General features: G+C 39.3%; 1 protein-coding gene across 1 annotated transcript in view; it reads right to left on the reverse strand.

Moving 5' to 3' along the window:
* The window catches only part of SCUBE1 (signal peptide, CUB domain and EGF like domain containing 1), a 212842-nt gene that overhangs the window by 69484 nt on the left and 116940 nt on the right, over positions 1 to 26418 (reverse strand). Inside the window, exons 7-8 of the mRNA XM_075161699.1 lie at positions 24633 to 24722; positions 4164 to 4280 (exon numbers count right to left, since the gene is read on the reverse strand). Coding sequence (XP_075017800.1) covers positions 4164 to 4280; positions 24633 to 24722 — 207 coding nt within the window. The remainder of the gene's footprint in view (positions 1 to 4163; positions 4281 to 24632; positions 24723 to 26418) is intronic.

A 26418-nucleotide genomic window follows, 5' to 3' on the forward strand; every position in this document is an offset into this window, starting at 1 on the left:
CAAGCAAGGGAGCTAGGGACTGCAGAACCCCTGATACGCACAATATAGGGGATATTAAAAAGTGGGTAGGAGGCAATGAGCAATAAGCATCCTGGGCCACTATGCCTTTTAATCCTCTGGCTCCCTTTCTGTCTGCATTAGCTGACTTCTGTGGGATGACTTGGTAGGCATTTAAGGAAATTAAGTACACTGTTTTGTCATGTGTAGCACAATAATCGACAGCATCAAATGAACCCAGCACCAAGCTGGGATCACCCAGTTACAATGGTAGGAGAAATTAAATAGCATTAATTAGAGGGAGAATATGGAACTCTCTCTGCCTGGGATGTGTCTCTTCTCTTAGCTGACAAAAGCCTCCATGGGTTGGCTAATTAAGAGCCAAGCTGATAGGAAAGCTGAAGGGGAAAAAAAGGAGCATTCTCCATCTCCATTCTGCCAACCCAGCTGAGGGAAGATTTGAGTTTGAGACTGACTTTTAAAGAACAGCAAAAGGTTAATGAATTTTTATCCCAGCCACCATTAATACGTCTGAAGGTCCCTCTAGCTAGACCACAGACAGCACTTTTGCTCTTATTTCACTACAAGATCAGGTAAGTAATATATGTTAGGGAGAAAGAATCAGAGATAAAAAAGATTTTTTCAGCTTCCAGAAACCAAAACAATCTTCTGTTACAGTAGTCTTCCTATGGGCTATGCAGCTACCTGTACATATTCAGTGTTAAAACTTTCTCCACAACAATTTTTTTTCCTATTTTATTGACATTTGATATAAACCAGACTGCACTCTGCATTAACAAAAGGAGCTTGATTCTTTGAGGTACAATGAACTCTCGTTTCCCACTGAGCCTGTGAAAGAGGTCGACATGCAAAACTCCTGAAGGTAGGTCCCTTGCATTACTTGGAAATTGCTTTCCTGCACCTTCCATTCTCTGATACATTGGGAGAGGGCCAGGAGAAATACCAGAGTTTCAGTCCTGACTCAGTTCTGTACTCTGTGACTTGAATCCATCCCAGCTTTTATGATAAAACTATAGAATATGAAATATGATATTGCAAACAAAGTGTAGAACAATTAGTTACATTTAATAGGCTTTATTTGCCATCTTTTGGCAAATAAAGCATGTTTGCATATATTCTTTCTTAAAAAATTGCCCTTCCTTTTGTATGTATACTTGCCTTTTTTCTATACTAAGCAGTTAATGACATTCCAAACTACTAAACAAAAACCTGTGAACATCTTGGACAGTAAACTGTTTTTCCCATTATATTTCTATACAATGCCTAAAACAGCCTAGTCCTGATTTTTGAACAGAACCATCTAGGAATTTTTGTTATTTAGAAAAATAATATTTTTATTTATCTCATTAATTTAAAAAAAAAAGTTCTTTCATTTACCTGATACCCTTGTAAAAAACAAGGAAGAAAAGTGACAATAGATTTCCATAAAATACCAGTATAGTGCAAGCGCAATATTGAGGAAATCACCTACAAGTGAGCTAGAATTACAGATTAATAAATTACAAAATGTCCACCTCAAAAATGGACTGAAAAACTGTAAGCTATCAAATAAAAACATTCTTTTTGGTCAACATTATTTGCTAAATCCAACCTAAACATATTAATAATTTTGCTCAACCCACAATTGAGTTTTTCAGTTAATATATTAATTATCCCTCCAACTTCTCTCAGCTTTTCTTACATGCCCGCCCTATCTCTCTACTTTCCTTTAATAGATAATGGCATATCTTTCCCCATATTAGAAATATAACCTCTCTTAAAATGATGCTTCTATGAAAAACCTCACTTGGAGATGCTGTGACACTTGATGGACTTGAAAACTCTGCCCAAGAAAGACAGGATGTGACAGCTGCATGATTCCCGAAGATGCTTTAAAGGGCATCCAACAGATAATCCATTGCTCTTACCACACAGATGTAATGTTACAGCTAGAGGGAACAATGAACTGTGTATACGAGAAATTGTGGGCCAGTCAAATCAAAGAGTAAAGAGGAAAAAAATCAAAGGAGAAAACTTGAGCTGATCACTTTTTTGTTTCCTATAGAACTCAGAGGAAGGAATATGCAGACACTGAATTTCCCTACCCCAGCCTTTTCCAGGCTTTACCTATAAGCAAGAGGAGCCAAGAAGGCATCAATGTCACTCCACCAAAACGCTCGCTTTCTCACTCAGAAGATGTAAATCTTAGAGAGCAGTCTTGACTAAGGGCTGCCTGCGAAAGCTAGAGAAGAAGCTTCACTGGTCAGTTTAAGGGCAGGATTCTTTTTGTGCACAGATTTAAATGGGAAGTTACTTTAGCTTCAGGGAAGCAGAATCTAGCTCAGAAATCTCACATTAGATAAATATTATTAATTACAGTTAAATTAAATGCAAAACATATATTTTACCATTTTATGATGCAGAGTATTTCCTAAAATGTCAATAAAGGTTAAAAAGAAATGGCCTGGTTGGTTTGTTAAACCATGTGAGTTAATTTCCAGTTGCTGCTTATTTTAAGAAAGTAAGAAAGAATCTGCAGCATCATAAAAATACAGATTCTGTTTCTTATATTTTCTTCTCATAAAAAAAGGGAAAGAAAAAAATGTGAAAGAGTTTAGAGCTAGGGTATTTGGTTTGAGGATCAGCTGAATATTTCATTTTGTCTGTAGCACTAATTATAGACTTGATTATTATATAAATATTGTTTCGTATTAGTTCTAAGGCCAAACTTCTAAATTTAGAATTAATCTTTTTTTTCATGATGCAGTTTCAATAATAAACATAATGATCAAGTCTAGGTGTATGTTACAGTATTAAAATGCCTCCTTTTTAAGCACTCGCTGGAATCACTGTTACTGCTCTGCTATGGCTTAGTTAGTCTGCCTGTAAAAATGAAGATTTATTTTTATGTGGCTTGAACTAAAACGACTAATTTTTGATGTGTGCTCACCCTTAACTATTAACATTGTGTGCAATGGCAGTTTAAATGTTTTATTTTCAAATAAACAGGCAAATGGACTGTTATTTCTATAAATACTAACAGGATCATGCCCAAGCACTGGGATTTTTCAGCCTGGAGCAAGAGGAAACCACACATTTTCTGTTTATTTTTGTGGGGTTTACTATTTTAAGTAACATCAAGCCCTGGAGTGAAGATATTCTGACATTTCTGGTTACTTTGAAGGAAAAAAGTCCCAATAGTTTCTTGGCAAGTTAGGTCAACTTATGCTAAGTCACTGAGTGATAAAAAAGTATTCTCTGTGACAACAATACATGCAATGTCCTCCTGGATGTCCATCACCAAGTCTCTTGCAATGGAGCTCAAAAGAAATACATAGGAAGATGGGAAAATTGTTGATGGAGCCCTGGTCCTACTAACATGTATCCAAATCTACTCAAGTGCATAGTGCCATTAAGTGTGATTGTGCAGGGATATTTGAGAACTGTCCCTGTCTTCTTAACTGAGAACAGATGTTGACAGCGGTATCAGATGCTCTTTTCTGTTCTCTCTTCCCCTGACCTCAGTTTTAACCCACTCATGAAGACAAAATGCCAAGGTTCTTCTGCTGCCTTTGGAACAGTAAAATCTGAGCATCAGCTGTACGGTTTAGACCTGTGCACTAGTAAATGTTGTTTTGGTTTTCCTTTGTAGCTGGCTACTTATGTTTGGAAGAGGCAGAAATGGACAATTGTCTGGGTTTTTTTGAGCAATACCTCTGCATCTGTTGCTTGGCTTCACTTAGTAATAACCAGTTGATTACCTGCAGGTAACAAAGTACTGGTTGAGAATTTTAACTTGCTTTTTGAATAGACAAATTCAGACACCATTAGATGACTGAGGTTTTACAAGGGTATGACTATCCTTTGAAACTGAAGGCTTTTTGCAGCCCAGAGTTGGTCCTCTAAATCCCTGGTCAGTTTGAAAAAGTTTGACCTCTGTATCTCATTTCTTTGCAGTAATAAAATCCTCTAATAAATAGAGAGAAAAATGATTGAAATAAGTAAATATAGAAAAATTAGGGAAGGAGAAAGCTAATGAACTCAATTGCAATCACTATGCCACTATTGCCTTAACTTAAAAGTATTGATTAAATAACTGAATATTTACATCTTGTACTGGAACCGCTGAAGGCAAATGATGCATTGCAAAGCAAACACAAGCTGACCTTTGCACGTTTTCCCATCAGGCTGCAGGGTAAATCCAACTGGGCAACTGCATCGTACTCCTGTCGCGGTATCCTTGCAAGTCCGATCACAGCCTCCATTATTGACAGCACATGTTTCTGCAGAATGAAAGAAAAAGAGAGAGAGGGAGAGGGAGAAAGGGAGTGTAATGAAATGTTCTGGGGGAGGGGAGAGGCACTGACTCTTTGGGGCAATATTACAACATTATGAAAGCAATCTAAGTTTAAGCAAGCCAACTGAAGCAAGCTCTCAAGGTCATTAGGGCCCACGTACTGGTTTTGACTGGTAAATCATTTCCACAAGTCACGATTTCTTTCTCCCCCCAAACTGGTGTTTTTATTTATTATATTTAGTTAGTGCTTTTGAACTGTCTTAGACAATAGGATGGGTTATTACATATGAAACAAGTTTAAAAAGAAAAAAAAAGTGATTGCCTTTAAAAGCAGAACCAAACATTCAGTCTGTTTTGTATCAGTCAATGTCTAGCTGAGGCTTTTTAAGGTTCATTTTTTTAAATGATGTTGTAGGCATAATGAACTTTAAAAAGCAGTAGAAAGCAAAGCAGAGTGCTAGACTTGGAACTGAGAATTTAAAATCCTTAGTTAAGAAAGAGTTAATGGAAAATGAACTACATATATCACTTTGACAAGAATCTACATGCCCAATCTGTTCTTACTGAACTACAAGCAAAAGGCATCTGGGTTTTGTCCACTTAAAGCTTTTTGCAAATTGAAAGGAGTTTGGAGTGGGTGGGAGGGCATAATTGAGGTCACTGAACCCATTCCAAGCTGTGTCATTGAAATTTCCCAGTGCTTGTAGTATGTAGAAGGGTGGCTGGGCAAACACAGGCAAGAGAAAGCTGCAATACTTCTGAGCTTTTACAACAGTGGGCAATGACTATTAGGTACCACTACATGAAAAAAATAATCTTCAACTTCATTACAGAAAAAGCAAAAACCCCGCCCTCATTGCCATTATTTTCTGTTACTCGTGTGTGCACATGCGCACACCGTACACATACATACGCACATACCCACACACACATCCATAAAATAGATAAAATGCAAGTGAAATGATTAACTTTGCTTTGATCCAGAGAATAGAATGAATGTAAGGATGCCAATTTAGCATGTCAGTTTGAACTGTGCATTTATCCGAAAAGTATTTACTTCAGAGAGCAAGTCCTTTTAGTAGTATCTTTTTCAGTTGCTCTGGCTTTGATTAAATTAAAATACCCCCCTGCTCCCCAAGACTGCCATTATTCTACTCAGCTCACCTCATTCTGGCTTTCCCTAAAGAGGCTTTGTCATTACCTACTCAGATTTACAGACTCCTATTGCTAAATATTCACAGTCTGTGTCACAATTGTACCCTGTGGACAGAGTCTGACAATAAGCTATAGGATATACTAATCGGTAATTGCCTTAGAACAGTACATTGATCAAAAATTATTTACACAGAACAGAAAAGGCTTTATCTTTCAGTTGACTAGTACTCAAAGATTTTTATTTTAAAGTAGCCTCTGCTAATGCCCTGAAGGTGAACTTAGACTGGCCCTTTGGAGGGACTTCACTGCTTCAAAATAAGAGGAAAAAAGTGTAACTGTTTTTTCTTCTTTTGCACTGGACAGACCTCTACATCAGTTGTGGAATAAGCCGCTGGCACTTATGAACAAACTGAAAGCAAGAGGTTGGGGCACACATGCATTAATAGCATGGGACAGAACTCTGCCGACCATGTATATTCACACATGCTCTACTAGATAGATTTTAAATCTTTTATGCCATGTGTGCTATGTAATAACATCATGTAGAAAAAGCAATCAGTATACAAATGGATTTGCATATAACTGCTAGCAAGCACAGCTAACAAATGGATTGACATGTTTTCTGGAACAGGTTTCTGAAAATGGAGTGGAGTGTGCAACTCCTTGTTTTCAGGCGGAGTTCTTGCTCTCCTTAGGTACGACTTGCTGGACCTGAACGTAGCTGTTTAAGTAATATAGTTCTGATTTTAATTTACTCCCCTGGGAAGGACTATTTTATAGACTTACAGGCTGACCCTGCTGCTTGAAGAACTCTTCTGTAAATGACAATGCTGGCATTTCCATTTTTATGTGAATGTGTGTCCTCATAGGCCAACATATCAAATGATTTTATGTTTCAGAGAAGGGAAACCAAGTTTCAGGTCATTTAAAACTTTTTTACTTGGGTACAGTTTAATGGTAGGATGATTTGCCAGGAGTAAAGAGTTAAGGTTAAAAAACAGGAAAAAGTGCTGAAGATGTACGTTTGGCATGGCACCGCAAAGAGCAGTAAATCTTACGTTAGCAGATTAACTTTGGCATATGAAGAGTCCTTTATTGCAGTTCATCAACACGAGATGAACATAAGCAGTAATATTTCTGCTTTCTGGATGACATCCAGTGAAAATGAATAGACACAACAATTTTTTTCCCCATGGCATGGATGACTGGATCTATAGGGTAAGGGTCATTCAGTGAACAAGAGTTATTTCTATGTATAAATAGAGGGAATCAAGCCAGCTTTTCTTATTTTCACAGAGATTTAGTAAAACAAACCAAAAAGGAAAAATACCCTTCAGCTTTCCTGGTGACTCTGACTTTAATACATGACGAACTCTAACAGAATGAAGATCCAAGTGAGAAAGAGGACATTTGACAGTACCTCTAACATTTTGGATAATCGGAGAGATGTATTGATGAAATTCCTTAAACTCAGGGTCATGAGAAAACATTGGTAAAAGAAAGTGAATGTGAATAGCAGAACGTGGGAAAGAGGTATTACGAGCTACCTCAAATAGAATAGCTGAGGTCTATATACAACATAGACCAAAGCGTGTCACCACCTGTGTTTCTGTTGGAAATTACTTCAACTCATTCTTCACCTCACCACTATCTAACTTTAGTATATATTTGAAATGCAAATCCAAGTTTTAGGTCTCAAATAAAGAGCAGAAGCAAATTACTTATTTCCAAGCTATCACATTGGAGAAGCTATACTTATACGGAAGGGAAAGAACGATGTTCAAAATTTGGATCAGATCTTCATGGTGATACTGATCCTACAGACCATTTTCCACTGTTTTTTTCTCTGTGAAAAGCAACCTCAGCGTATTTATTACTCTTCTTTTTTGTTTGTTTCAGACTTTTTGGCACGTTTCTGATGGTTTTTGTTCTGATGAGGGAGAGGAAAAAGAACTGGAAAACACAAATAAAGCAGTGTCACGTAACTGACATTTAGATTCCTTCTGAATTATGATAAAACTCATCATTTGAGACTATTAGACTTTACTGTGAACATAAAGTGATGTTTGCAGCCCTACTTACATCCTTATTGAATTCCCACCAGAAAACTCAGACAGAAACAGGGATCTAAAGAAAAGGACATCTATTTACATAAGGCAGTCTGGGACAGCTTACATTGTGTTTTTCCACTGTAAGCTCCTAATTCTGGAATAATCTCTTATGTATCTGCTCCCTGGATCTATAGACAAGAAGTAACCAAAATCATTACCAACATGCTATACCTATAGTTTACTCAATTAGGATATTTATTATTTTAACAATAGTCCATTGCACTATGGGATATGCACTGCTTCTGGATATTAAAATATCCTACTAAAAAGCACAAGCTTGAGCTGTCGGTCTTTCAGCACTGCATCAGGAAAGTTGACTAAGTTACCAGGTGAAGTTACATGGGTATTCAGTACTTTAATATGTCACTTCAGTGTCTGGAAGGGTTTGGCAGTGAAAGATCAGTTCTCCAGGTTCTAGTTCTGAAGTTTTTGAGGTAGTGGCAATAGAGCCTGGTCACTTTCTTAAAAAGAAGACTGACACCAGACAGGATTTATTTGGCTTTGAATACTATTAAATGCCTGAGACTCTGAACACGTGTCATGGTTTGGGAACATTTCTGAAAACCTAAATTGCAGATTCTTTTATGAACCAGGTAAACATAACCATTCAAAATGTAAGCTTCTATTCAAATCTGGGTTTTGGAAGTGGCCAATTATTTCATAAAGCTATTGAAAAACTGCCTTGAAGACAGGTGTCTCCAAAACCTGCCTCCAATTTTTGTGACTTCATTTTATCTCTATGATCAAAAGAACATGATGTGATTTTAAGGGTATTGCTCAAAACCAGGTGAATCTTGGAATCTTTATTATTCGCTTTGGCAGCCTGGGTCAATTTGAACTAAGATCAAAACCAATGTTTTAGGAACTGAGATATGGTGCAAAGCAGAACAAACTTATATAGGTCTATGGGACTAGAAAGGATACATATGAAGATCATACAGTAATATATGTCTTAGTGAGGTCACTCTATAATCTTTGATAAGTCATGAGGACAGGGTAGAGTTCATGATGACTGGACAAGGTAAACATCAAGAAAGGCAAGAGGGGGGATCTGGGAAACTACTGGCCAGCCAGCCTCACATCAGACCCCTGTAAGTTTATGGAGCAAATCATCCTGGAAGCCATTTTCAAGCACACAAAAGATAAGAAGATAATTGGGAACAGCCATCATTGACTTACGGAGGGCAAATTATGCCTGATTAACCCAGTGATTGCCTTCTACAATGACATGACTTACACTGTGGATAAGGGGAGAGCTGTGGATGTTTTTCACCTTAAGTTTGGCAAGTGCTTTGACGTGGTCTTCCATAGTATCTTTATGGCCACAGTGGTGATAGATTGGATAAGTGGATAATACAGGGAGTGGAAAATTGGCTGCACAGCTGGACTCAAAGGATTGAATCAGTGGTACAAAGTCCAAAGGGCAGTCTGTCACTAGAGCTATCCCTCAGCCTCAGCCAGTGATATTAGGGCCAATACTGCCTAATGTCTCTACTAACAACCTGGACTATGGGATGGATGGCACTTTCTGCAAATTTGTGGATGATACCAAATTGAGGGAGTGGTCAATACATAGCAGAGATGGGCTGCTATTCAGAGGGGCCTTAACAGGTTGGAAAAAATGGCCTGAGGGGAACATTATGAGGTTCAATGAAGGCAAACCCAAGTCCTGCGTATGGGATGGAATAATCCCATACAACAGAACAGGCTTAGAATTGACTGGCTAGAAAGCAGTTTTGGAGAAAACACTGGGGTCCCTGGTGGATAAGTTGAATGGAAGTCAGCAGTGTTTCCTTAAGGCAAAGAAGGCCAACAACGTCGTGGCTTGTATTACTAAGAGTACAAGCAGAAGATCAAGAGAAGTGACCCTATCCCTCTATTTGGTGCTTGGAGTAACAACATCTGGAGTGCTGTGTCCAGTTCTGGGCACTCCAGTGCAAGAAAGACAAGGACATACTAGAACAAATTCAATGGAGGTCTACCAAGATCATGTTTAGGGGGCTGGAGCACATGACGAAGCTGAAAAGCTGAGAGCTGTTCAACCTAAACAAGAGGATGCTCAGAGGAGATCTTATTTCTGTCTACAGCTAACTAATAGGACAGGATAAAGAAGATGGAACAAGACTTTTCTTGGAGGTGCACAGTGGAAGGACAAGAGGCAACAAACACAAGTTAGAATATGGAAAATTCCAGCTTGATACATGGTAAAAATTTTTCACCATGACAGTGGTCAAACACAGGAATGGGTTCCCAGGGAAGGTGTGAAATCTACACCCTTGGAGATATTCAAAACTCAACTGGATGTGGCCCTGAGCAACCTTATATAGTTGCCCTTTCTTTGAGCAGGAAGTTGGATTAGATGACCTCCAGAGGTCCCTTCCAACTTACATGAGTCTATGATTCAATGAAACTGATTCACATATCCTACAGAGACTAAAGAATCTGAGTTCCACTTTTACTTTATTTCTGATAAAGAATACTGGAGAGGAAGAGGGAGAAGGGAAGTACTGTGAACACAGCAAGCAGCATGTCAATTTCAAAGGCACAGTTCATGTCTACTCAGTATACTATTCAAGCTGAAGATCTCTTTGGAATCTGATACATTCATATCCCTCATACATATCGCCGATACATATCCGAAACATCTAGTATTGCCAATGATACTAAACTAGGAGGAGCTGTGGACTCCCTGGAGGGTAGAGAGGCCTTACAGAGAGATCCGGACAGACTAGAGAGCTGGGCAATTACCAACTGTATGAAATTTAACAAGAGCAAGTGCCGGATTCTGCACCTGGGACGGGGTAATCCTGGTTATATGTACAAACTGGGGGACAAGAGGCTGGAGAGCAGCCCCGCGGAAAGAGATCTGGGGGTTTGGGTTGATGGCAAGTTGCATATGAGTCAACAGTGTGCCCTGGCAGCCAAAAGGGCCAACCGTGTCCTGGGGTGCATCAAGCACAGCATAGCTAGCCAGTTGAGGGAGATGATTGTCCCGCTCTGCACTGCACTGGTGCAGCCCCGCCTCGAGTACTGTGTGGAGTTTTGGGTGCCTCAATATAAGAAGGTCATCAAATTATTAGAGTGTGCCCAGAGGAGGGTGACCAAGATGGTGAAAGGCCTCGAGGGCAAGAGTTAAGAGAAGCAGCTGAGGTCACTCGGCTTGTTCAGCTTGGAGAAGAGAAGGCTGAGGGATGACTTCATCACAGTCTACAACTTCCTCAAGGTGGGCAGCGGAGGAGGCTGCTGATCTCCTCTCTCTGGTGACCAGTGATGGGACATGAGGAAATGGAATGAACTTCTGCTGGAAGTTCAGATTGGACATTAGGAAAAGATTCTTCACTGAGTGATCGGCCACTGGAACAGGCTCCCCAAGGAAGTGGTCACGGCACCAAGGCTGTCAGAGTTCAAGGAGCATCTGAACGATGCTCTTGGTCATATGGTTTAGTTTTAGGTAGTCCTGCAAGGAACAGGGAGTTGGACTTGATGATCCTTATGGGTCCCTTCCAATTTGAGATTTTCTATGATTCTGATTTTTCCAATAGGAAATGTTCATGTTCGGAAAGTTGGAGCATGGAAGTAGAGACCTAAATTTCTTCCCTAGCTTCCCATAAGCTGCTATGTCACCCTTGGCAAATTACTTGCTCTGGAGTTCACAAGAAATTTTGTGATATATTGGTCTCCTCATGTAAAATAGATGCAGTATTTCCTATACTCCTACGATCTTTTGAAATTCATTAGCACACATGCTCTATAAATATAAAATACCAGTGTTTTTATTGCTACCAACAGTACAGAAATTACTACCAATAGTACCAAAATTAAAAGCAAGACTTGACACTCCCCACTCTTAATTTACTTTTTGCCCTGATAATATTTATTCCTTTGTAAATGTAACTTCTTACAGGGATAAGAGATTTTCATCTTTTCTGTCCACTTTTAAATTCCTTTAGATTAGCGTAATATGCAACAGGATTAATACGAAAAAGCATTATATAACAGACAGGTTGGTGTCTCTGTTTTGTCTTAACCAAGGTCAGTCATTTTGGATTGGCTCTAATTATGTTCTACTTAAAAAATTAATCCCATAAACTACATCCCTGTATCCCACATAGGTGCATAGACCTGCACCTATATGCAAAACTCTGCTTTCCCAGCCTCAGTCAACCTGCTAAAACATTTGATATAATGTTCAGTGGGATAAAAATTTTCTTAAGATAACATAAATACCCAAATTATTCTCTTAAAAGATAAAAAGATTTAAAAAACCTAAAGATGCTGTACATGGGTACAAGGAATGAAATGGACAATAACAAAGTGATCAATCATATTTTTTAAGAAGACCTAAACCAAAATAAGCTTCTTTGGGTGGTATGCAAGAAGGTCATTTCAGAAAGAAATGCACCCTCTTTGCACTGTAAAGGTATAATCGTGCCCATCACACAAGAAGGCTGAGCCAGGTTGCAGGCATAAAGAGCCCTCAGGAAAAGACGTTGAATATGGGCTTGTACTATTACTGTCTAAAAGCACAAATGCCATTTTGCAGTCACTGCGCCATTGTGCAGGCCACTGAAATATCAGTCAATGTAGTCTATTTCTACTGTGTTGACCTGTGCTGCTGTATCCTGAGCAAGATACAAGACAGAGGAGTGCTATGCATGAAGGAAGATGATCTTAATTTCATGTTATGCCCAGAGTGTATAAAAAGTATAGAAATATTGCCCTAGTGATCAATGTCATTTCCCTTTGTCTGATCAATACGCAGCTCTATCAAGAAGAGCCTTTCAGCCACAAAGCATGAAAGCAAAACCAAGCCATCTAGCATCAAGGTGTTTCCTTTGAAGAGATGGAGAAGTGATTCTCTGATCTTTTCTGTTACCTAGCATGGCAGTCTGCAGTCAACAGGATCCAGAAGCCCTATTTGTTTTCCAACTCTTGATCATGACTGCAAAGAGCGGAGAACAACTGTAAATGAAAGCTGTTTTCAATAATGCGTGTATAAACACGCAAAGAAGCCTTACAGAAGACCAAAAATGGTCAGCTGTAGTGAAAACAAAAGAAATCATATATAGCCTCAAGTGAAAATGAAGAGGGAAGCCACTTAAGTCATCACCTACATTCAAGGAAGTCTTGCAGCAGCTGCTGTCTTGATCACCTATCTCTTAGGAAAAGCATGAAAGGGACAGTCAACGACACCTTCTTCTACAGAAGAAGTTGTTCTTGGAAGAAATGAAATGAAAAAATTCTGTATAGCTAATGATTGCCATCTCCTCTGAATCAGAGAGGAAGGTTAGACTGACCTCCTGTCTTAAGGCCTCGTGCAGAGGAAAAGGATTTTTTGCAGCAACAGGTAGGCAATAAAAGATTAGGTTTGGTCACATCTGTAGGTTTATGACATCAAACTCCAAAGACAGTGAAATCCATACACCGCAAAATGTGCAGTGTGTGCCCTCTTTTCTCACTAATTCGTAATTAGTAACTGGTTTGAAGGTAATTGCTGGTGGAAACATGGAGAAGCAGGTTTGTGCCGATTCTCAAATTTAAAAGGCCATTGAGGTGTTTAATGCTGACTGAAGACACAAATCTGGGCAATGTCTGAGAAGAAGAGATAGCAGTCCCCAAAAACAAAGAATGTTTTCTAAGTTTGCCAAATTTCTGTAAACCATTTAGATTGACATGGTAAGAAGTAAGTACAGCTGAAGGGAAGACATCAAAGGGGAAAAATGCTTGTTTTCCCTACCTAGTTCCTATGATTGGCCAAATGATAACACTGACCATACAGCAAGTTAAAGCAAACTAGTAATTCAACTGCCTTTCATTCGGAATTCATTTGCAGTAGCCTAAAGCTCACTGGGGTCAGCAGAAATAGGGTGGCTGGGCTTTGCTCCCAAAATCTGTACCACGTTAGAGAAGCTTATTTTGACCCAACTTTTATGCCAGCCAAAGAGTAATTCATGAGGAGCAGTCTGGAGCTGTGAATCAGGACCTATCAAGTAGGTCATAGCCCAAGTAAAGTTATGAGTAATAATACTCAGAGTGTAATCGTATCTACTTCTCACGTGTTCTGAATTTTGCACAAGATCTGAACACAGTATCTTATGCTCAGAATAACTGTCTTAAACTCAGGGCTCAGACACATGAACAAGTCAATCTTGATGTAACTGAAAGCTAAAGGTTGCAAGCGGAACGGCAGCTTCAGAGCACTCACTGTTTTAGCCAGTGCAACGATGAGGTATATGGATTACCTTAGACCATTTTTTCCTAATGAGGTGCCTGTGAAGTAATATTGCCTGGCAACTGGAGTGGCAAAAAGGGTTAAACTACTAGCAATCTCTTCCTCAGCAGATGTGCTGTAACTAAAGCTGTTGTAAACTGCTACTGTGTCTGAACCAAGAGATAACCTGTTTACCTATCCTAAACACATAAAAATGAGTTGATTTGCCTGTACTTAATTCACAATGAAACACAAACTGACTCTCCAGGCTATGTGTACAAGACAGGAAAACTTATATATTTGAACAACTGAGGAAAGATTAAGTATATCTGTGAAAGTAAGCCAAATTTCTGGCAATCTGCAAGTATGAATACTGAAAAGCCGAAAAATGCCCTGTTAATGTTCACCACCTTGATAGCTATCACAAGAGTTGCCATTCTCTCCTCATTTGCTTTATGTCCTGTACCGATTCCCAACGGATTTTACAGTACATCTCAGCAGAAATGAAATTGCAGAACCAGTCCTAGATAGTGCACTCAGGATATTGGTGAGTCGTATCTTAAATTTAAACTGGATTTATTTTTTTAAGTAAGATTTCAGAGGAAACTGCCAGGAATTGGGTGATTCTTTTAAGAGGGAAAAAAGTATATACTCATGATTGTTTTTATTTTGAGAAGGCCTAATCTTAAACCATTAATTGCCATCACCTGTAATGATTCTTTGCATCACTGTAGCATTTTGGAGCCCTCATAAGGACCAACACCAGGACTCCGTAGTGCCATCTACTATTAAGTTACAGTTACGAAACAGTGATGATGCTAAGGTATTAAAGAAGTTCTATGGCAGGGCCAGATACTGCTCAGCTGAGTGGTACTGGCTCCCTCACCTCAAAGAATGTTGAACTCATTCAGTTTAATACAAAAAGTATCTGGAATCAAATTAGCCCATAACTTGTACCTTATCTCCTCTCACTCCTGAAAATGCTCTTTGCTCAGTCTGGCTCAAAGGTAGCCTGTGCTGACATCTCATCTGTTTCCGTCACATTGGTATCACAGCACAATCTCCACCAAACACAGCTCTTTCTGAATTCCAGGTATATTGGGTTTTTGCACAGTACACTCCTCTTAACATTTACGTTATATAGGAGAATCTTACAAAAATAATTTTAACCACTAGTGGCATCACTGCTGTATGCCAGTGAACTGCATGACCATGCCTAAGAACAAAAACTGTCTAATTGGATAAAAAAACCACTCAAAATCCCACTCAAATTCTGACCAAAAATACACAAATTCTGAAAGCCTGAAACTTGGAAGAGATTAAAACTTAACTCAGGAAAGGCAATTTTAAAAAAAATATTCTGTTGATTATATAGATGAGCTTGCCTTTAAGTAAGAGGGAATATGCAGTATGAGTAAGAAAGCAATGAGGCAGAGAACACATGATAAGACTGCTGCTGCCATCCATAAAAAGAATTTTACTGCAAGCAGCAGTACATGCAGTATATGGCATGAGATCAGGGTACAAGGAGGGAACCAAAGGACAACAAGCACAAGGAGAAACTAAACACACAAGTAAAATATTTGAATTTTCAGTTAAGTGAGAACTATGTTATTCTCATGCAAATTATGCTCTGTGATGGTCAAAGGATAAAGAAAGAGCATTCAGAAGAGTATAATGAAAGAAACAAATAGCTGTGAACAGATGAAGGAGAAACTGAAAGAGCTTCATATTCAGGGAATGAAAAAGGTGAGACAGAAAGGGTAACTTGCAGGATGTGGAATTCTCCACTCCGTTATGCTTGTCTCCTCATTTCCTTGCAATTTCATGATTGGTAGAATTTTATTTGCATGAAAATAGGATGAGAATTCTGCACTGCCACATACGGAATGTGTGAAGAAACAATAAAGTGAATCTTGCACTGAATCATGAATCCTGAATCATGAACAGCTCTCATTTCAGAAAAGTTTGATTCCTCTTCAGGGAACACTACATATTTAGGGGAAGTCACGTGATAGATTGGATCAGGTGTTTATAAGCACCGGATGAGTCCAGTCCTCTTCCTTAAAAATAGCACTATAAGTTGTGACTGTGCTTTTTCTAAATAGAGAAGCTGCATTTAAGAAAAACTGAAATGCTCAGAACGTTGTGAAGGAGCAGTATGTCCTGACCTTGGACAAATCCTTTCATTTAAAATGGAAAAGCAAAACAATGGAAAGTATTGGTAGGAATTCTGGATAAGGTCAGAGCCTTTATCATCAGCAAAGAAATGAAGAAAAGGGATTTTTACAGGAAGTAGCACACCATTCACAAACTCAATGAATAAAAGTGACGGTAACTCAAGATGAAAGGATCTGCCCTTGGGAGAGAGAGAATGCATGAATGACCCTCAGGGATTCCTTCCCCCCGTTTTCTATGATTTCATAAAGCAAAGCAAAACTGACAGAAAGACTTAAAGTGAGGTCTTGGTTTCACAGTTAGTAACTGAGTTAGAGATCCTCCTGGCAATATGCCTGTAATAATACATTTTAAATGCTTTATTATTAAAGCACAAAAAGATTGTGATGCATACAGAGCAGCACACTTGGCTTTCTGACAGTGAGCATTTCTAAGTCAGATAAAAGCAATTCAGAGAAATAAAAACATATTTTAAGTAATTTGAAAGAGTCCTAGGAGGCAGTACAACAAAGCTAGGAACTGAAGTACATACTGAAAAGGTGCTCTTGGCTTCAAGTGACCCTTGGTAGGCTGTAACTATGATAGAAGTTAATTGCTTTGGAAGAACACTTGAAAACAAACACTAGCTTGTCCATCTCCCTGCTCTTCGAGACAGAAAACTGGGAGTAGGATCACCTGGAAACTCTCATTCCATTTCGAAAGAGCACCAAAAATGAAGTCTGCAGAATCCATTTTTAATTCACATTGGAATAAAACAACCTAAGACTTTTGGAAATTTTCAAATGGAAAACCAGAGCTTATAACACTCTTTATTCCAATGGCTTGGTAGTTAGGGCATTACATGCCATGTTAGAAACACAGGTCTCATTTTCTATTCTTTTATGTTTATTGAAACTGAAGAATCCCAAGCCTTTATCAGGCTATCGGTTATCAATACTGGCCCCAAGGGTAGAGCACCTTCATGAAGCAATAATGAATTAGTCTGACTTTACAGCCCAACATTTCCTTTGAACAAGGGTGGCAAATCACCATAAAAGGGTCTTCGGTATAATTTCCTCACATTTCAAATGAATGTTCTAACGAGACTACTGTGTACATTCTGTCTCCCTATTTCTGAAGATCATTCCAGGCAAAAGCACTGTGAAAAACAGTCTTCCCACAAAACTTACTTTCAAGAAAAAAGAAAGGCTTTTGCCAGAAAACTTTCATCAGATTAAAGGATTTTTTAGGTAAAGAATGCATGGCTTCAGTAAGTTATACAACTCCTTCCTGAGCTGCAAAGGAGCTAAATACGGCTCCACCACAGAGTCCTGAAATCCAGAAAATGGTGGATTTCCATATGAACTACACAATCATTGTATTTTTAATACACTAATTTTATACACTAATTTTATACACTAAGAGATTTGACTTTGGAGAAGTGAACCACCAGAAGCGAGATCTTTGGATGACTGAGGGGATGACCAAGGAACGTTTCCATATTGATATGATGTCATTTTACGCTTGGCAGGAGAAAATAACTTTAATTATGACACTCTGGTAATTCTAGTTAGCTTTGTGGATTCTATTTTCCTGTAATCAAGAAAGAGCTGTATGTCTCTGCTGAAAAGAAAACAGTGATTCAAAGAGATTAAGTCCTGAAATTCCTAACAAACAAAACACCAGACTGGAGGCAACAGCTTGGGTCAGGTAGGCACAATGGACTAGAAAGTCCACAAGAACAGTTACTCTCTGATTCCAAAAAACATAAGCCATAATACCCCCTTGCTGTTCTACCAAGCTTATGGTCTTCAGTAGAAAAGACCATAACCCTCAAATTTGCAGTGTGGCATAGGGAGAGGCAGAAATAAAAAGATGACTGCATCCTAGAGAAATTAGAAGGTTTTTATCTGTTATTCATATGCATGTTCATACAGGGCATAGATCCTTGCAAGTTAAGACCTGAGATTTTTTAGCCTTAAGACCACACAGTCCCATACCATCAGTTCTTCTCAGCTCTGGAATCCCAAGAATTTCCAGGTGGACTAGGAGCAAGAAGGGGAGAAGGGTGGCTGACCATATGAATGTGCGTATGGACAATGCATCTCAAGCAAGTGACCTTGCTTTCTCCTCCCATGATTATCAATATGAAGTTCACACACTGGGTGTGTTCCCTCTCTAGTCCCTATTTTCTGCAAGCTGCCTGAAGGAGGATCTTGACTCATCAGAAAGAGGGAATGTAGAGGACTGCTCTGCTAAGGGCTGCATAATGCCTGGAAGCCTCTGTGAGGGGCAACTGCAGAAGCAAGGATGGTGCTTCAGATGGCTTTTCTGCCTTGAACTCCTGGGGAGTATGTTCAGCTCACATCTGATGGTTCTACCTCTGCTCATTAACAATCAGGTCTGACACAGTCTGCAGCGATAATCTGGGGTGGAAATAGCTATAACTAGGCACCTTCCTGCCACTGAGGCAATCAGGTGAGGGGTGCTCCTAAGGATCTGCTACCAGACAAATAAAAGTCAAAGCATGCTTGATGCCCAGAGTGGATAGGGCAGGCTAATCCTTAGATAACTGTGGTTTAGGAAAAAATATCATATGAGTGATTATTAAGCTCAGATGACTCAAGATATATAAAGTTGGGTACCACTTTAGGTTCAAATGGGTAAACCTAATGTAAGGAGGATCAGCTCTAAAGTTGTTAATCTCTCTGCCTATGGGATGTAACAGATGCTAAAATGTTTGTCTTTGCTTCAAATGCAGTAAGTCATGACCGTAAGCTCAAATTGTGTTTTTTTTTAACATGATGTGAGCAGCTCATTAAAATCCATTGTAGATACCAGGCTAAAAATCTCCTGAAATCAAAACAGCTTTGGCCAGGAGGACGGGATAAACACAGTTATGTTTGCTGATGTTTGTAGGTACCTTCAGGAGGCACAAACTGGATGACAGAGCTGATCAGCACACAGAGAAAGGAGTACTGGCGTGTCATGAAAGTGGCTGAAGCAGGACCTGCATTTGTGATCTACCTGTCTGAGCTGGCTCTGGCTATCTCCTGCAATGTTTGAGATCCTTGGAGTTGAACTGATAGTGGAAGCACACTTTCCAAAGCCAGTCCACATTAAGGCAAAAAAAGAGATGATTCTGTCCCATATAACAGGCAGTGATGTTCTCTGTCATAAGTTAATCCATGGGAGAAATGCCCAAATTGCAATTTCCACAGCTCACATCTCTAGTGATTGCTGTGGAGAGGAAATGGTCTTAGTGGACTGCACGCTTGGCTCTCCAGGCAGGTAGCTGGATGCTCATTATAAATGGCTGGAAGGCTACTAAAAATTGAAGAGGAGCCATCTGCAGAAGTCAAATGATTCTTGCCACAACAAGGGAAAATACAGAACTAGTGAAAATACTACCTTATTTGCTGGTTATGTGCCATGAATATAGACAGACCAAATCTCTGCCTGTAAGCTACTCTTAGGAAATCAGGGAGGGAATGTAATTTAGGTACACATATGGCATACCCCAGCCTGGCAAAGCTGGTCCTTGTTGGTGTGATTTTCCAAATGAGTTGAAGTGCTTCCTACACTACAGAAACAATCTAGGCAGAGGTAAACTTTAGCAATAACAAAGTCCAGGACAGTTCCAATGCACTTTACAGTTTATACAAACACTTCAATTGACAGTAAAATAATTTGTAGGGATCTTGGGAGCCAGAGAATTACATTCCTGTATCTGAGGTGGGCTGCAAATAGCTTTATTGATGACCAAAGAAGTCAGTGTCCAATGGCAAAACCTTAAGCTGTCCTGACACACAATGATTTGAACACATCTTGTGAAGGAGTGAATTTCAGTGTAGAGTTTGGGTTTCTGAAGACACTTGTAGCGATGGCATTACTGCCATTTGCACCATTATCCTGGCCTTAAGCATGCAAGGTAAATTCCTGTCCTTCCTTAACTTCAAGATGGGCTCAATGTCCTGTTGCTCTTTGCTATACTGAGAAGAACTTTGTAAAACTCTCTTCTTGAGACAAGAAAGAACCAACTTTATATCTTCTAGGGCCAGAGGAAGAACATTTTATTACCAAAGTGAGTTCTTACAACAGTGATCTCTGGAAAGAATGGAAAAGGTGGATTGAAGGTGAGGCAGAGAAACGTAGCCTTTGCAATTGTTCTTAAGTCACTAGGGTTCAAACTCAAATGAACCTGATCCATTTGACTACTAAAGAGTACAGGGAGGGAAATGAAACATGGTGGGAAATGGGTCAGACCCACCTCTTCAAAAAGTGCTGATCAGAGGGTAAGATCTAAGAAACGCCCTGGATAGAACATCATGGTTGTGTCGCTAAAGCACCTTAAGGATACATGCAGTCTAATAAGGCCTGCGATGATCACAATGTAGCAAGTGACTGCATTATTAAAGGCAATATAAAAAATATATCATAAAATTTCTTGGTTCTAAGAGTTGATGTAAAGAGTAGCCAAAGAGCAAAGCATTACCTTTGATTAGGAGATGAGGACTTCTTGAGTCTTAAGACTAGATGGTTCTGCAGTTCTGGTTCCTTAAAGAGAAAGTTTTCAGCTGCCTGTCACGTCTTTGTAAGCAGTTGACTTGTTTGTAATCAGGCAGCCCAATGGCATAACTGATGCTATAAAATCTATTTTTGTGTCCACAGTATCAAGTTCTATGTAAAAGAAAGCTTCAGGATATCAACAGACCATTGCTCTGTAGCCTTTTCAAGCAAAAGACAGCGCCCAAGAAGAGAGTAATGCTAAGCCAGTGAGACTTGATAATTTACAATGTATACAATGATAAAGCGCTGGACTACTGGATGACTCACCTTCACAGTTGTAGACTGGACTTATGAATTCTATCCAGGGCTGCAATAGCAAAAAGAGGTTTGGAAACTGGATACATGAATAAAAGCAACTTTCATTGCTGAAGATGTGACACTGGACAAAATATTTTGAGGGTATGTGTATTAGTAGGATTACTGGAAAACTTCTAAAGTTTTGTGCCCACACTAGAATGGCTTTAATCCAGGTAGGCAGGGCATGATATACTGTGTTTCAAACTGATGCTGGATTCAGACTGAACAATATGTGAAACGCATTAGCACACTCCTCTAGTCAGGTAGGGCAGTCTCATGCTATGATGCTATGACAGGAAAAACAGTCCTGGCAAATAGGTTCTCAAGGAAAAGAAGGTAAAGGAAAGTGGGGAGGTCTCTGTGACTGCTCCTAAGAAATACACTGAAAACATTTTCAGAAAAAAATTGTGTTGTACCATACAAACCAGAGTTTTGAACGTAATTTTAAGAGCTGAAAGCAGTGCTCAACTAACTGCAAGATAAACTATACCAGATGTTTAAGAAGACCTGAAGACATTGGTTATGCCCTACTGATTTATAGTAAGTGCAAAGTGTTCTGCAACAAGGTGGATGTAAACGTACATTACAGATAATGGTAACGCTCTAGTTTTAAATGCTTGGATGTGTGCACTTGTGCAGGATGAACGTGCCTTTTCCTTCCTAATCTACAGAATGTACATGGCTCAGCGTCCAGTTTATAGTACCCACCACAGAACTCTGGCAGATGGTAGAACCTCACCAGAAGCCCACCTGGAGTACAATTAAGGCTGCACTCCTTTCCACTCTATAATGGCAGTGGCCCAGGGGGAAGTGAAGAAAATGAAAATGAGCTGTATGAACAGCAATATGGTGCAACATTCACTGATCAGAGAAAAGTTATTCAGTGCCATCTCTTTAATGAGAGCGCTCTTTACTCTGAATCCAAGTGTTTTTCTCTGAACAGGGGAGATAAAGGACAGCTGGAAGCCCTCAGGGTCTTTCCGAACATGATGAAAGAAGTTGGATGAAAATTTCTAGGAATCATCGGATGGCTCTAAAGGAAGGTTTCTTGTAGATCATCAGAGAAGACCAGTTTCTTGTCTGCCCCACAAGATCCAGACAAAAATGCATCTAACAGGAAGGAAGGAAGGAAGGGTATTTATCTACTTTTCTGTATTTAAGATTTAGCCACAAGTCACAGGACCACACCATGACTAGGACACATGCCCCTGTAAGAGGTGGCCAGTCCTGCTGTAGCAAAATGAGTGACATGGGCAGTTATGTCTGACAGCAGTCCTGTTCTCCTAAAGTAATCATGCAAGCTTATTCTTAGCCTTGGCTGATATTAAGGGTTATAAAGATTATAGTCCTTTTAATAGCATGCAGCAAATGACAGGGGACTAGAAATTATCGTCTCAGGGCTTGCAATTGAAAGCATCTTTCATCCGACTACTAAAATTACATAAAGTCATCTACTTTTCCTACTCTCCCAAGACTGTCTGCAGGAGGGTCAAAAATCACAGTCCATTTACAAAAGCTGATAAAAAAGTTTCCTGAGGAGCCTTCCAGTACTTTCTAAAACAGATGTTTAGAAAGCATCTGAAGACACATGGAATTTCATGGAAATGCCACTACACTTTTGAAATGTAGTAAGACTCCTTTAAAAAAATAAACTGTGGATTTTCTGAGCATCAGAAATAAGTAGAAATAAACAAGTAGAAAAGTCCCTAAGTAATAAGCCACCCACTCAGATCTCACTCACTAATTAAATTTCTTTTCAGCTCTAGCTAATGTTTTTCTAAGGAATCAGTTGTTCAAACACAGCATGTCCATAAACACTCAGCTCCTGGCTGATACCTGCTAATACAGGAGGTACTGAAGAGTTAAACAATGTATTTTGCAAACTGGATTTTTAACTATCTCCCTAAACCTATTTCTAGAGTTATGTTTAGCATGGAACTTGCAGACCTGGTGTAACTAAGAAGCTTGTTGCTTATCGTAACTTTTTAATTCCATTTGCCTGGACTCCTGTAAGCAGTGTGAGCTTATTTTCAGGTTGGACAATGACTTTTATCACAGGGTGAGGCAGCAGCGCAATGCACTATGTTGCTCAGTCCCTCTAAACCATATTGTACATACATGTTAGGAGCTGGGCAAACTCCGCATTTAAAACTAGAGGATTGGATTTTCCAGTGGTCTAGAGGCCCTCTGCACATTTTTTTTCCTGACTTCCTGTGAGACTGTGAGTCTACTGAAATTACAGCTAAAAGTGTTATAGCACCTTTAGAAAGCAAGATGAGCTGCCTCTTAGCTTTTGTTAGCTTAAATTAATTTCAACAGTGCATCATTAAACAATAAATTGATATAGGTCAATTGCTAGGTCTGCAAACTAACTGCAAATTAACAATCATAGCTAATCTAAAAATAAAGGAACATATGCCCAGGTTTTCACATGAGGGAAAATATTTTACCCCAATATTATCATCTAATACCATTTCAGAGTTATAACACCATGCCTACACAGTGGTTGTATGCTGGCCTGTGGTTAAGCGTATGGTTTGTCATGGGTGACAAGATAAAAGTGATATGGAAACTTTATAAATATTGTCACCTATTGCAACTAGTAGCCCAGCAATCAACTAAATATTCAAAGTGAGGCTTCTGGTCTGCTAGAGTTGGTCCTTACAGACAGGTGTGGATGCTTACAGCCAGAGCTGAGCTTGCCAATGGCTAGCAGGACAGAGTCTGCAACGGACTCAATGGTTTTAAGAAATGAAATAGCGACCAGAAGGGAAGAGAGCAGAATCTTGTCCTGTCAGAATCTCTCCTGTGGGTGAAGAATCCCTATCCTGTAAACGGTGCATTGGGTACATCTCACCAATGCTCACTATGTTTAAAACCCAGTGGAAATAATTTTATGTGGCGAGTAGGGCATCAGAATGGAAAATACAGAGTAATAAACCACCTGAAAACTTCCAAACTGCTGGCATCATTCAGCAGTCTGTGCTACCCTGTACTCTTTGTCACGTGAAAAGAGCCTAGCAGAGGTCCAGCCACTCTACCCTTTTTATTCCCAAAAGGTCATTCTCACTAATGGCCATAAATGTAACATGAAGAAGACAAGCACAAGGGTGTGCAATGGGTTAACTGAGAGCAGAAGCTAAAGAATTATCTTCATTGTTCAATGCACTTCCTCATCGCTTCCACTCTCAGGCTCCAACACCACAGAGAAACAAGCCATGCTTCAGTCTTGAAAGAACATACAGAAGCTCACTAGTCACTAGGGAAAGATCTTTCAGTGGTTACTAACATAACTGCACAAAGGAAATAAATGAATTTCCAGTCATAATATTTACATCTCAATCAAAAGTACTGCAAATTTCAAGTAGGCAAATACAGTTGTTCATTTAACACCACATACGTAATAGAACATTGTTTTATATCATCATCATCACCCACTTTTAAGTCAATAGGCAGGTCTGCAACATGAGATTTTTCAGGAATCCTACAGCAACACATACACACAAACACACACAAATCACATGTAAGAAGTAGCTCGCATAAGGTAAGTAAGGTTAATGGCAAAAGCTTCTTTCTATGCAGAAGAAATTGAACATTAAAGCTGCAGCATTAGGAAAAAAAAGTTTAAAAACAAGAAATGAAGTCGTACAACAGATGAGAACTTAACAAAATTGGTGACCTTTACACACAGATGAAGTCAGGTTAAAAAACCAAACCAAACCAAACCAAACCAAACCAAAACCAAAGGGACCAAATGAGACCAAAAGAGAACCTCCCCCCCCACACACATACAGACAAAAGTGAGAGCACAACAAAGGAAGTGGAAGAAAAGTGTTACCCATAAGTAGCCGCCGTTTCACCCGCTTGTCCACATCAGCTACTGACGTGGCATTGTACTCAGAACTCTCAATTGCAGCCTCATCCTTCTCTAAAACACAAGTAAGGGACAAACATGGAGCAGTTGGTTAATCACAAGCCCAATTTTCCGCTGCCTAAGACAGTTTCTTGGCATGGCACAGCCAAAGCCAAGAAGCAAGGCATGAAAGCACTAAACCCCCGTTAGAGAGTTAATTCCCTTTGAGACCCCAGGAAAAAATTAAAGGGTGTTTGGGGAAGGAGGAAGAAAGAGGGGGAGGAGGAAGAATAGTGAACTATGAAGTAATTAACCACATACAGGAAGCTGGATTCCTACTGGAGAACAAGACAGCTAACATGAGTGCCCCAGAGAGGTGTTAATGATGAAAATTAGGGATGCTAGTCAAACAAACTACCAAAGACAAACTGTAAAGTGATTCAGGCTAATGGTGGCACCAGGATCTGAAGGTGGCAGGCAGAAGACCAAGACAGACAGAGCGAGCTAGAAGAGTCCGGTGATGGATGGGCACGGATGCACCATAGTCTCGTACACATTGACACATCGTGAGGAGAAACCAAACAACAGCATGCAAATTAAACAAAAACAACAACAAAAATAAACAAACCACAAACCAAACAAACACAAAAAAAGATCAATTTGGGCAGTGCTGGTTGCCTGCTTGTCTATGAAACACTACTAGCTAAACATTCAATGCTAGGAAAGATGTTGCAAGAACAGGGTTTAGTAATTTTATAAGCATGCAGTAAGCAAGATGATGTCAGCAAAGGTAATTTTACAAGGTAGTCTCTGATATCCTACATGTAAGAGTTTCATACAGCATAATGAGGACTTTAGTTTGGTTACGCTTCATTAGAAATACACAGAAACACTCACAAGTGTGGGAAGAGATGATGTGTAAGTGAAATAAAAATAAAGATTTCTGATACAGGAGAGCAATGGAGAAGCAGCAACTGGGTAAATAAAATGATTTATACAGAGAGGGAAATGCTTATTAGGAAAACAAAAACCAAAATGCAAGTGGGGCCTTTCACATGCAGCAAACATAAAAAAATAAAATAAAAGGATAAGTCAAGCAAACAAAGACAAAATATGTTAGACAAAGGGTCAACAAGTATTTATCTGGCATTGCAAAAGTTTGCATTCTTGCAGTGATGCCTGGAATATATACACCACTGAAGACAGCAAACACTGGCATCACTGAAGTGAGGAGGAGGAGGAGGCTGGCAGGTTTTGTTTTTTGGCAACACTACATGGTTGAGTGGTAACAAGAAGTTGTTTTGTTTTGTTTTTAACAAGTTCTAGATGGGATCAGGCTGCAATAGAGGCTTTTGTTTGAGTTTTTTTTTATTTTGCTCTGTAAATAATTAATGAACGTCAGTTATCAGACAAGACAGGCAATCAGGAACCATCACCAGAAAGCAGGAATAAAAATGTAAAAAATAAATAAAAAAATTAAAAGTATTCTAAGAGAAAGAACTACTTAGATGGAAGAAAATCAGCACAGGCAGTATATGTGACTTACATCACAAGACCAAGGAATGTAACATGGAGTTGTATGTATTACATTACAAAAATGGAAAAAAAAAGTAAAAAACAGGTGCAGTGTACACAGCTTTTAAAATCATTTTTACATGCTGGACAAAATAAAACATCAATCCAAGGACATTAGTGAACGCTAACAAATAGAAGATCAATTATCTATTCAATAAAACCTGATCTCAAGGCCCTCGCTCTTGCAAATTCTCTG

This window comes from Calonectris borealis, chromosome 1 (assembly GCF_964195595.1).
Source record: "Calonectris borealis chromosome 1, bCalBor7.hap1.2, whole genome shotgun sequence".
NCBI classification, from domain to species: Eukaryota; Metazoa; Chordata; class Aves; order Procellariiformes; family Procellariidae; genus Calonectris; species Calonectris borealis.